We start from the raw sequence: 12,646 nt of genomic DNA, 5'->3' as shown, positions 1-12,646 counted from the left end.
TGTCTTTCCCTCTTTCAGTAGTCTGAACTTTTTCTAACAGAAAGCAGGTGTCTGATGCAGATCATCAAGTGCCTCTGTCTCTTCCTTCCTTTCTTTTTTCTTTAATCATTTTGTGGAAAAAAAATGATGGTTTGGTCTCAAAAACAAGTGCTGATTATAAAGACAGAGATGCTTTTCACCAAACAGAGATAAATAATGGAGCAATAATACTTTTTTTATGGGTGTTGACATCTCTCCCATCTGGTTTCCCTCAGAAGAGTGGACTAAATTTAACAAAATGCATTTTTTTAATGCTAGGTACATGGAGTATTTTCCTCTACCCTCCAATACTAGCTCAGATTTCTACTTTGAGAAAAGTGCCAACTACTTCGACTCAGAGGTCGCGGCCCGGCGAGCAGCTGCTCTTCTGCCCAAAGCTAAAATCATCACCATCCTTATCAACCCGGCTGACAGAGCGTATTCCTGGTATCAGGTCAGTATCTAGTCACATCCAGGGGCAGTCAAGGCCATGATGCCTTCTCTGGACCGTAGATTAGATCTACAAACGGGAAAAATGTAATTCTGAAGGAATTGTAAATGCATTGTCCTGCTGGGTCCAATAGAGAATATATTTTATGCTTATGGCTTTTTATTTTTTCCCAGATGCCCACTTATGTTAGTCAAGGTAAGTTGTTTTTGCAGCAGCAAGATGCTATTTAATTTCAAAAGAGCATGGAAAGTTATGTTTTCCATTATATGAACTCTGAAAAAGTACAGCCAATGAAAAATGGCCTGTTAAATGTAGGTATTTCGATACTGCAACATTATTTGCATAGTGTGGATGGAAAAAGATTATGCAGCCTTTTATCTATTAACATTTGCAAAATTCATCATCTCTATCTTCTAATACAGGGAAAAAGACCTTACTTTTTTGACAAGCCATTGCATTTGATCTAACTATGTAAGGAATGATGATAGTTTACGTAATGGTTTTTCTTTTGTGATACAGTATTGTTCAAAATAATAGCAGTACAATGTGACTAACCAGAATAATCAAGGTTTTTCGTATATTTTTTTATTGCTACGTGGCAAACAAGTTACCAGTAGGTTCAGTAGATTCTCAGAAAACAAATGAGACCCAGCATTTATGATATGCACGCTCTTAAGGCTGTGCAATTGGGCAATTAGTTGAATTAGTTGAAAGGGGTGTGTTCAAAAAAATAGCAGTGTGGCATTCAATCACTGAGGTCATCAATTTTGTGAAGAAACAGGTGTGAATCAGGTGGCCCCTATTTAAGGATGAAGCCAACACTTGTTGAACATGCATTTGAAAGCTGAGGAAAATGGGTCGTTCAAGACATTGTTCAGAAGAACAGCGTACTTTGATTAAAAAGTTGATTAGAAAGGGGAAAACCTATAAAGAGGTGCAAAAAATGATAGGCTGTTCAGCTAAAATGATCTCCAATGCCTTAAAATGGAGAGCAAAACCAGAGAGACGTGGAAGAAAATGGAAGACAACCATCAAAATGTATAGAAGAATAAGCAGAATGGCAAAGGCTCAGCCAATGATCACCTCCAGGATGATCAAAAACAGTCTGGAGTTACCTGTAAGTACTGTGACAGTTAGAAGACGTCTGTGTGAAGCTAATCTATTTTCAAGAATCCCCCGCAAAGTCCCTCTGTTAAAAAAAAGGCATGTGCAGAACAGGTTACAATTTGCCAAAGAACACATCAACTGGCCTAAAGAGAAATGGAGGAACATTTTGTGGACTGATGAGAGTAAAATTGTTCTTTTTGGGTCCAAGGGCCACAGGCAGTTTGTGAGACGACCCCCAAACTCTGAATTCAAGCCACAGTACACAGTGAAGACAGTGAAGCATGGAGGTGCAAGCATCATGATATGGGCATGTTTCTCCTACTATGGTGTTGGGCCTATTTATCGCATACCAGGGATCATGGATCAGTTTGCATATGTTAAAATACTTGAAGAGGTCATGTTGCCCTATGCTGAAGAGGACATGCCCTTGAAATGGTTGTTTCAACAAGACAATGACCCAAAACACACTAGTAAACGGGCAAAGTCTTGGTTCCAAACCAACAAAATTAATGTTATGGAGTGGCCAGCCCAATCTCCAGACCTTAATCCAATTGAGAACTTGTGGGGTGATATCAAAAATGCTGTTTCTGAAGCAAAACCAAGAAATGTGAATGAATTGTGGAATGTTGTTAAAGAATCATGGAGTGGAATAACAGCTGAGAGGTGCCACAAGTTGGTTGACTCCATGCCACACAGATGTCAAGCAGTTTTAAAAAACTGTGGTCATACAACTAAATATTAGTTTAGTGATTCACAGGATTGCTAAATCCCAGAAAAAAAAAATGTTTGTACAAAATAGTTTTGAGTTTGTACAGTCAAAGGTAGACACTGCTATTTTTTTGAACACACCCCTTTCAACTAATTGCCCAATTGCACAGCCTTAAGAGCGTGCATATCATGAATGCTGGGTCTTGTTTGTTTTCTGACAATCTACTGAACCTACTGGTAACTTGTTTGCCACGTAGCAATAAAAAATATACTAAAAACCTTGATTATTCTGGTTAGTCACATTGTACTGCTATTATTTTGAACAATACTGTATATGGGAAAAAAAAAATTTTTTTAAATCTTTATTTTAGTCCTGATGTATTGTGGCTTTTTTATAAGTAAAAGTCTCACATAATTAAAAATGATACATAAAATAATTTTGTGTATGTTAACATTTTTCTGGTTATTGTTGGTATGTTTGGGTAAACAATAAGCTGCATGTGGCATTTATTTCAACATAAATCTCTGCCTGCCCTGTTCTCAACATAGAAACAAAATGCACTTCACTGGGTATACTTACTTTTTTCACAGCACTGTATATTAATCACAGAAATGTAAATTCATTATCTCTGCTGTTTTCCAGCACCAGAGGGCTCATGATGATCCTGTGGCTCAGAAGTATACATTCCATGATGTCATCACAGCTGGTCGGGACACGCCCATCAAACTGAGGGTCCTGCAGAGCCGTTGTTTAGTGCCCGGACTTTACGCCACACACTTACAGCGCTGGCTCACACACTATCACCCCAGTCAGGTATTGAGCTGGGTTTGTGTGTCCATAGGTGCGTTGTGCATTTGAGGTAGTTTCTCTGATTTATATTAACCATTTTGTTTCTATTCAGATCCTGGTCCTGGATGGACAGATGCTGAGGACAGAACCAGCTTCAGTGATGGACAAAATCCAGAAGTTTCTAGGCCTGGCAAATGCGCTCAACTACCACAAGATCCTTGCGTAGGAAGTTTCTCATTTCTCTTTTATGATTGATAACACAGTCATTAATATGCAATACATTATTGAGCACCTGGAGTGTTTGGTTTAGAGCTGCTTTGAAGTGTTTCACAGTAGTCTCCTCATCCTAATGGATCCCCTTAGTCTGACAGGTTCTCAACGGTGCTTGATAATTCCCTGCTTCTCTACCACCTCATGTACACTCTTCGATTTTAGTCAGCCTCTTCCACTTTCTCTCTCTATCTGTCCTCTGTCTTATGCTTTACCACATAATCTCATAAGCGGTAACATCTGTCAACCACTGGACAGTGAAGATGGTTTGTCCTGTGGCAGCCCCTCTCAGGAGGCCTTGCTGCGCACCATCTGTTTGTTATGTGTTCCCTTTTGATTAGGCTGATGTTGAAACATTGTCCTGTTTTCAGTTTGTCCCTTCCTTCCTGCTGCAGGTTCGATCCAAAAAAGGGCTTCTGGTGCCAGCTGCTAGATGGAGGGAAGACCAAATGCCTGGGGAAGAGTAAAGGGAGGCGATATCCTGACATGGACGTTGATGTGAGATTCTGGTTCATATTCCGGTTTCAATTAAAAACATTCCTGACTTTTTGAGTTTGCTTGACATTACAAAGAGTGTTGGTAAAGACAAAGGGGAAAAGGAAGCTTATTCAGACATTTTTTTATTTTAGTAGTTTATTTGTTTTTTGAAAGATGTTTTTCATGCTCACCAGCATCACATTTGTTTTATCAAAAATAAAATAAAAACATTTGTTTTGTGAGATTGTCCTTTAAAGGTGCCATATGCAGAAATTGAGGTAAAAATATCCATAACATGACCTACACGCATCAAAAGAATGTGAAGAAATAAGGGCGATGATGTCATTAAAAAAATGTCAAGTTATAGTGCTGCAGAAATATCAACCTTAATTAGCATTAGCATTACTAGCCCCGGCCCGACAGGTGTTGTAATACCAGTTTCGGCCATGGGAGTCGGTATGCGGGCAACATAACCACCAGCCAACCTGCAATACACGAATAACTCGCAGGGCGTACCTGAACCTGATGTCAATCGTGTGGAAAGTACAGCCCACTACTTTCAGTTCAGTTCAGTTCAGAGAGCGGAAGGATAGCTGAAGCCCTTGGCAAGAGACCAACACCCGCTACAGGGAAACAACCGCGCTCGGAATCACAAATCAAATCCGATAAGAATACCATCGGTACTGCTTTTAATCGCTGGAGACAACTGATGGACCTGAAAGAAATGAGGTTCGACTCCGAACTTGCAAGTTAGATGCTGTTAGTATTTCGCTAGAAGTTTGTTTTATATGTTTGTGTATTTGTTTTCGGGAAGTTATAACATAGAAATGTATCGAAGGCTGTTCGATAAACGTGCTAATGTTAGCGATGGCTAACCATAGCTGCATTTGATAATTAGCTAGCAATAACTTAACGTTACCAATTTTATTACATAGGGCTGTGCATGTCTTTACTCATGTACATCTCATCATTAAAGACGCTCCTGTAAATAGGAGTATATATCCAGCACGTGTGTTCAGATCAGGATTGCCAGGTTTTCACAACAAATCCTGCCCAGTTGCTTCTCAAAACTAGCCCAATCTCGCTTCCAGAAGGTTCCCCGATAAAACATTGCTTCCCGGGGTTAAAATATAGTTTTTTTAGCAGGGTTGCCTTGGTATAATTCGCATTTTAGGGGCTAAATATCATGTTATTTGTATTGGGGTCGCTGTGACCAACGGACATGAAAAACAACCACCACAGACTTTGCAACACTGGTTGGCATTTACTACACAGAGACGTAATTCACTGACAATCTACACAACATCGATGTTAAAATCGCAGGCGATTCTTTGTCGATTTCGAAAGCGATTTTGTGTTAGTTGTCGGTAGACTAAGGCTCTGTGCAGTAACTGCCGCTCCACCTGAACCAGTGTTGCCAAGTCTGCGGTTGTTTTTCATGTCCGCGGTTTGAAGCAATCCCAATACCAATAACGTGATATTTAGCCCCTAAAATGCTAATTTTACCAGGGAAACCCTTCCCAAAAATTTATATATAAACCCCGGGAAGCAATTTTTATCGGGGAACCTCCCGGAAACGCGATTGGGCTAGTTTTGGACTAGTTTTAAGAAGCAACTGGGCAGGATTTGTTGTGAAAACCTGGCAACCCTGATCTGAATGCACATGCTGGAGATATACTTCTAATTACAGGAGCGTCTTTACTGATGAGAGGTGCATGAAAATCGCATTCGATTTTTTGCCCAGCCCTATGTATCATAACTAACCTGCTCTGTCTAGTCTGTTGGTCTCCGTGTCCTCTTTGCTTCGTGGTTTTTCTGTGCGTGAAAAAAATGATGTGTGGCGTGAAAGCGTGTGTAAAGAGTCAATTGCGTGTGTCTCACGGTGAATGCTTGAGAGTTGGCACATTAGTTCTCAAGCAGAATAAAGGACAGGTTGATTATTGCTGTTTAGCGTTTGTATTAATCTATGATGTGTCCCTGTTTGCCTACAGGGACATAAAAAAATAAATTAAAAGTGATACGTGGACCAAGGTGTCTGAGATTGTTCATTTTAAGTAAAGGATCCTAATATTTCGTCCACAACAATATTTAATGAGGTTATAACTCCTTGTGGTTAGTCTGCACGAGATCAACAAGCTTGTTTGCTTTGCGGCCGCTTTAAATACAAAATAAGCATTCGATCTACGTCAGAGCGTCTGAGCGCTCACAAATCTTTCTGCAGCGTCGTGAGCAGAGCAGCAAGAGCGATTTTTGATGCTCTAGACGCCGGTGGTGTGAACGCACAGTAGTGTTGTTGTGAAAGTAGGGGCGGAGCATAGAGACCATGCCGTTTCTCGTTTGATACTGTAGAGTAGACCAATTCACTTTATTGAGGCATACTGCCCCAATCTGGTATGGAATGTGGAGTATGACTTGTTTTTTTTTGCCAAACATTACAGATGGCACCTTTAATGGCAAACAAAAATATTTAGTAGCCAATACCACAGTCTTGACACATACAGTATGTGTCAATATTCATACTGTATTATGATCAATATCAAATGTTGTGATCAATATTTATTTGATCACCTGCTGATTTTGTCATTTTGCCCACTTGCAAAAAAACGAGGGTCTGTCATTTTTATGGTAGGTTTATTTTAACGTAAAGAGACAGAATGCCAACCAAAAAATCCAGAAAAAAACATATATTAAGGTTAGAAATTGATTTGCATTTCAGTGAGTGAAATAAGTATTTGATAAGTATATCTCTTTACAGATCCTCTTTAAATCCTTAAGATTTCTTGGATGTTGTTTGTCAAGTTTCAGCTCCCACCACAGATTTTCTATAGGATTGAGCTCTGGAGACTGGCTAGGCCACTCCATGACCTTAATCTGCTGCTTCTTGAGCAACTCATTTGTTGCCTTTGCGGTATGTTTCAAGTCATTGTCGTGCTGGAAGACCCATCCATTACCCATCTTCAGTGCTTGCTGGTTCTCGTATAAGATTTTACAGTTCATGGCCCTGTCCATTAGCCCCTCAATGCAGTGATGTCAACTTGTACCCTCAGCAGAAAAACAGCCCCAAAGAATAATGGTTTCACCTCTGTGCTTGACTGTAGGGATGGTTTTCTTGGGGTCATAGTCAGCATTTCTCTCCCTCCAAACACGGCAAGTCGAATTAATGCCAAAGAGCTTAGTTTTGGTCTCATTTGACCACAACAGTTTCTCCCAAGCCTTATCTGAATCATTTAGATGTTTACTGGCAAACTTTAAATGGGCCTGTACACGTGCCTTTTGGGCTCTGAAGGATTTCAGTGCATTGTGGCATAGTTCGTTACCAATGGTTTGCTTAGTGACTATGGTCCCAATTGCATTTAAGATCATTTACAAGCTCCACCTGTGTAGTTTGGGGCTGATCCCTCACCTTTCTCATGATCATCCTTACCCCATGAGGCAAGATCTTGCACGGAGCTCCAGAATGAGGCCGACTAATGGTTGATTTGTATTTCTTTCATTTCTGAATAATTTCACCAACAGTTGTCTCCTTCTCACCAAGCTTCTTGCTGATGGTCTTGTAGCCCATCCAAGCCTTGTGCAGAACTACAATCTTGTCTCTGACATCCTTTGACAGCTCTTTGTTCTGCCTATGGTGGTGGGATAGGTTAGAATTGAAGATACAGATTGTGTGGACAGGTGTCTTGTACTCCTACGAATAATCTGTGTTCCACATGGCCACATAACTAACCTGTGAGAGCCCGAATTTTTCCTGGTTGGTAGGAAATTAAATACTTATTTCACTCACTAAAATGCAAATCAATTTCTAACCTTTATATAATGTTTTTTTTCTGGATTTTTTGGTTGATATTATGTCTCATCCATTAAAATAAAACTGCCATAAAAATGACATACCCTTCATTTCTTAAATATATTCTTATTATTTATACTGTGTGTGTGTCTGTGTGTTTGTGTGTCTGTGTATTACATATATTAAATATATTCATGTATTTTTGAGTACTGTATATATATAACACTCACCGCCCACTTTATTAATTACACCTGTGCAATTGCTTGGTAACACAAATTGCTAATCATCCAATCACAACTAAATGTAATTAGTAACTAAATGCAATTAGGCATTTAGATTTGGTGAAAGCGAGTTGATCAAGTTCAAACCGAGCATCAGAATGAGGAAGAAAGGGGATTTAAGTGACTTTGAAGGTGGAATGGTTGTTGGTGCTACTGGGATTTTCACACACAACCATCTCTAGGGTTTACAGAGAATTGTCCGAAAAAGAGAAAATATCCAGTGAGTGGCAGTTGTACCGTATAATACCATCTCTGAATGCACATCAAGTTGAACCCTGAAGCAGATGGGCTACAGCAGCAGAAGTCCACTCTGAGTGCCATTCCTGTCAGCTAAGAACAAGAAACGGAGGCTACAGTTCGCATTGGCTCACCAAAATTGGACACTAGAAGATTGGAAAAACTTGTCTGAGTCTCAATTTCTGCTGTGACGTTCAGATGGTAGGGTCAGAATTTGGCAAAAAGAACATGAAAGCATGGATCCCTCCTGCCTTGTCTCAATGGTTCAGGGTGCTGGTGGTGATGTAATGGTGTGGGGGATATTTTTCTTCAGACTGGTGTATTTTCTACTAGGGCACAGCTTTAGTCAGATATTTTAACAGACTATGATAAAGAGAGGCGCAGTCGGATGCCAGGGACCTTGAAGTTACCTTGAAGCTTTTGGGCAGACACATCAAAGTTAATGAGGGGTGAAAGAACAGGCTGATGTGTCGCTGCTTGGCAGACGCAGTAGCAGCACTCCTGAGAGAAAGTGCTGTACACAGTCCGCGACACTTTTGTTTAACGCACATAGTCACAGTAGTGGCTTAAGGTTCATGACCTTTTCTAGGCTGGAGGTGTTTGGTCTAATATAGAGTCAAAAATATTTAGCTGTTTAACATGAGGATGTAAGCCATTTTAAAAGTAGATGAGTGATACTGATGAAGATGAAAATGTAATGCTGTAGAAAAATTTTAACGTTAGTCTTTGGTATCGTTGCCTAGTGGTTAGTGCACAATGATTTGGCGTACATTTCCTTTCCACTGTATATTGTTCTTGTCAGTAAGTGACAAAAGGTGAAAATGATTATACAAAAAGCACTTTAATATAAATATTCATTCTATACAAATATGTTTTCATGTACTGATAATTATTTTTATTTTTTTTTATTGCTGATATTGACATTTTATACTATCTTGTATAAGTACATTAAAAATAAAATGCCAAAAAGTTTAAATTCTATAAGTGAATTTGGAAATTACAACATAATGTACATTATGAAATTAAATTGATGTTGAAGTTTTTTTTTTTTTTCTAATTTAAGTTTGCATAAGTCAGTCTAATCTAAATTAAAGAAATTGGAAATTTAATAAATGTTAGCATTTATAATAAATCCACACATAGCATGACTACATGTTCATTACATTTTGCAGAAAAACTAACCCCATCCTCTTCCTTCACAGTCCCGGATCTTCCTGAGAGAGTATTACCGTGAGCACAACATTGAGCTCTCCAAGCTGCTGTACAAAATGAGCCAGCCACTGCCTAGCTGGCTCAGGGAAGAGTTACTCCACAGCAGGTAACCTGAAGAGGGGGGTGGGGACACAATGGTCAGACTCGGACACCCCTCCTTCTGCTCTTTAGGGCACTCACCCTCTTGTCCACCCCTATAAGCTACTGGCCACGGTGGTTGGTCAAGCCGCCAGCGGCTTTGTGAACCTTCAGTTCAGAGAACTGAGCTTCTAGAGGACAAGACAAAGAGGTAGAGATGCGCTTAGGTGCGCTAGTGGCTCTGTTCAATTTTGGAGAACAGTGATGTGCCCAGGACATAGCCCTGGGGTACACTCGCTACAATCCTTGGCTCGAACATGGGATCACAACGAAGGTTTCCAAAAGACATTCTACTTGTCTGGTGTGTTGAAGTACCAGGGAGACATAATGTCAGAACAAATGGACATGCAATATGGGAAAGGGGGGCATATATTTCTATTTGCGGAGATGTAGGACATACACAAGTCTGCAAAAGATTATTAAGTGCCAGGGTGGTACGGTAAAATCAAACTTTCTTTGTTTTCTTTGGTTAAATATTATTTTAACACTCATTTCATGTGTTGTGTTGCACAGCACAAGGCTGTTTGCCTTGTAGTTTCATTCTTCTGTTTTAAAAGGTTTTATTTCATAGGATATTCAGCCCATTCATTACAGCTGCACCCTCCGGGCTTAAAATGTGACATTTAAAGGTGAAATTTCATTATGAGGTATTTATGGCTATTAGTTGCAAATCCACAGGACAGCTTAATAATACGTGACAAATTGTGGTACTAAAACACAGATAAGCTACATCCATTATCAATGTGAGTGACTGTAAATATGAAACTGTAAAAAAGCTGGGTATGTTTTTGGCCTGTTGTATGTGCAGTAACTGCCTTAATGCAACTTGATCAAGCCAATTATGGATAATTCACTAAAGTATACAATCTGTTGTGTTTTGACAGGCCTCGAGGGGCTGATCTTTTTCATCTTAATTCGAATGATGAATGTCGAGAACTGGACCCATGTGTTATTTTGGCATTATATCACAAATCTCACTGGAGCGTTAAGTAAGGGTATTGCCGTTTTAATAGTAATGCATAAAACCTGTCCGCCAATAATCCTTTTATCACCTTTTTTTTTTATCTTGTTTTAATGAATGTTTTACCCTTTTTTCTGTTTTTATGTGATTTGTTTAGCATATCACATCTAATCACTTTTCATTCAGGGTTGTCATCAGAATGTGTCCAGGAATGTATTGCCTCTGCCAAGAGACCATTTTAAAAGGCCATTTTATATGACTTCTGTTCTGTGGGAACTGTTGACTGCTACTGAACCATATGAGTTACACCCATGAATGTAAGCAAGGTTGCTATATAATAGACATGATGCCTTTTCAGTGGCAGGCAGGGCAATCCACGGAGAGCTCCACAAAGCCCCCTATCCTAGTCACTGGGGCTGAATTAAACCACTGCGCTGATGGATTTCATTTCACTTGCTGCTGAAATGAAGTCATGAAACAAACCCAAATCTCATTTTATGTATAACATAAAATTAATTGGATTTAATTTTGTTCTCTTTTGTTTTTCATTCATCTTTGAAAGGTTTTTGTGCACTTCCTTCCGTACTTCCATGCGTAGTTACATCAGAGTCACTTCATGCAGCATATATCAGTCTTTCCTAACAGCTGTGTGCCTCTACAGTCATTTGGCTTTTCAATTCAACTGCATCCTTTAGTCAAGCATTGTCATAACAACACTTGTGAGTTCTGGAAAAAAAGGTGGCAAAAAGTACAAATTGAACTGTCCGATGATTAATCACCCCTGATATTCCCTGCTTTAGGATGGACACTTGGGAAGGGGTCTGGCAATATTACAAATGGAGAACTGACAGTATCTCAGAGTGTTTATTTTCTATAATACAGATTTTATTTGTAAAAATTGTACAACCCTTAATTTTCTTCATCGACCTCGAAGTATGATGCTTGAGAAGCACAATGTTTGTGTTTTTGACCAAGGAGTGGAAAAGCGTACAATGCATATCTTGTGTGCAAGGACATCACTTCACACAAAGATTGTGCACCCGTCCACAGGAATACTTTTGGGTCCACAGAGTATTTTGTATTACCAGTAACTTTTACAGATAGATTTACTTGGTTTTAGTTAAAATGTAAGTAGTTTACAACTCTCTGCAGAACAGAACCATGCACCTTACATGCTGCTCTTGGATTCATCATAATCACACACAGAATGTTCTTCTTTTTCTTGATATCATCCTTTAGTATTCCTGCTCCCAAGCCAACAGCTGACATCTAATAATGCAATATTGTGTTTCCTGGTAAAATGAAAAGTTTTGCACCAAGCACAAAATTATGTTTAAATAAAATTTGTCGCAGTGTACAGAAGCCGTTTATTTTGAGTGAATGGAACAGAGTAAATATAAAGTTTTTTTTGTTTTGTTTTAATGCATCAATCAGTCTCACACAGACATGCAGAGTCCCCATGACTTTCACACTGCCAATATTGTGCTTTCTGTATCATAATGTAGACTATGAATAGATAGAATAAAATGACTGTAAAGAAATAATCATCTGGACTGTACAATCAAACCTACCGTTGTTAATATTTTTTATTGTTGGTAGCCAATATTTTTGTGATTAATTTGCAAATAAAGAAACCACTGTCTTTTTTAGTTCTTTGTCTTTATTAAGTACACGTATTATTTCAGTGAGTAAATGATACAGACATATATGTATGTGTGTATTATTTCAGTGAGTAAATGATACAGACATATATGTATGTGTGTATTATTTCAGTGAGTAAATGATAGACATATGTATGTGTGTGTTATGTATACATATGTATGACATTTAATATATACAAAATATGTATGTTTGACTTTTTAGTATATGATTTAGACATTGCAGTGCAAAAATAGAGGATAGTGAAGTGAGATGTTATTATAAGAAATATAGATCACATTTTTAGATCATATTAATTAAACCTAAATATTTTGATTATCACCAGTTTTCTCAAATCACTTCTAAAACGACAAATATTTAACCCTGTAATTCATATGATAGGTTGTTTTAATGTGTTTATGGTGATGCATCACCATTAACTTTTATAATATATAATTGTTTTTAAAATTATATATATATATATATATATATATATATATATATATATATATATATATATATATATATATATATATATATATATAATTTTAAAAACAATATATAAACATATACT

The 12,646-nt window shown here is 38.3% G+C and overlaps 1 protein-coding gene across 5 annotated transcripts in view; it reads left to right on the top strand.

The window, feature by feature from the left end:
* The window catches only part of LOC113063991 (bifunctional heparan sulfate N-deacetylase/N-sulfotransferase 1-like), a 100,400-nt gene extending 88,317 nt beyond the window's left edge, over positions 1-12,083 (top strand). For all 5 annotated transcript variants that reach the window (XM_026234467.1, XM_026234465.1, XM_026234470.1 and 2 more), the window contains 5 exons: positions 298-472; positions 2,928-3,098; positions 3,187-3,296; positions 3,740-3,842; positions 9,326-12,083. In XM_026234467.1, the coding sequence (XP_026090252.1) occupies positions 298-472; positions 2,928-3,098; positions 3,187-3,296; positions 3,740-3,842; positions 9,326-9,445 (679 nt within the window). In that variant the 3' untranslated portion in view covers positions 9,446-12,083. The remainder of the gene's footprint in view (positions 1-297; positions 473-2,927; positions 3,099-3,186; positions 3,297-3,739; positions 3,843-9,325) is intronic.
* The last annotated feature ends 563 nt before the right edge of the window (positions 12,084-12,646 follow it).

Source organism: Carassius auratus, chromosome 46 (genome assembly GCF_003368295.1).
Source record: "Carassius auratus strain Wakin chromosome 46, ASM336829v1, whole genome shotgun sequence".
Lineage (NCBI taxonomy): Eukaryota > Metazoa > Chordata > Actinopteri > Cypriniformes > Cyprinidae > Carassius > Carassius auratus.
Note: the sequence above shows the minus strand (reverse complement) of the source record. Positions and strands in the feature narration are given on the sequence as shown.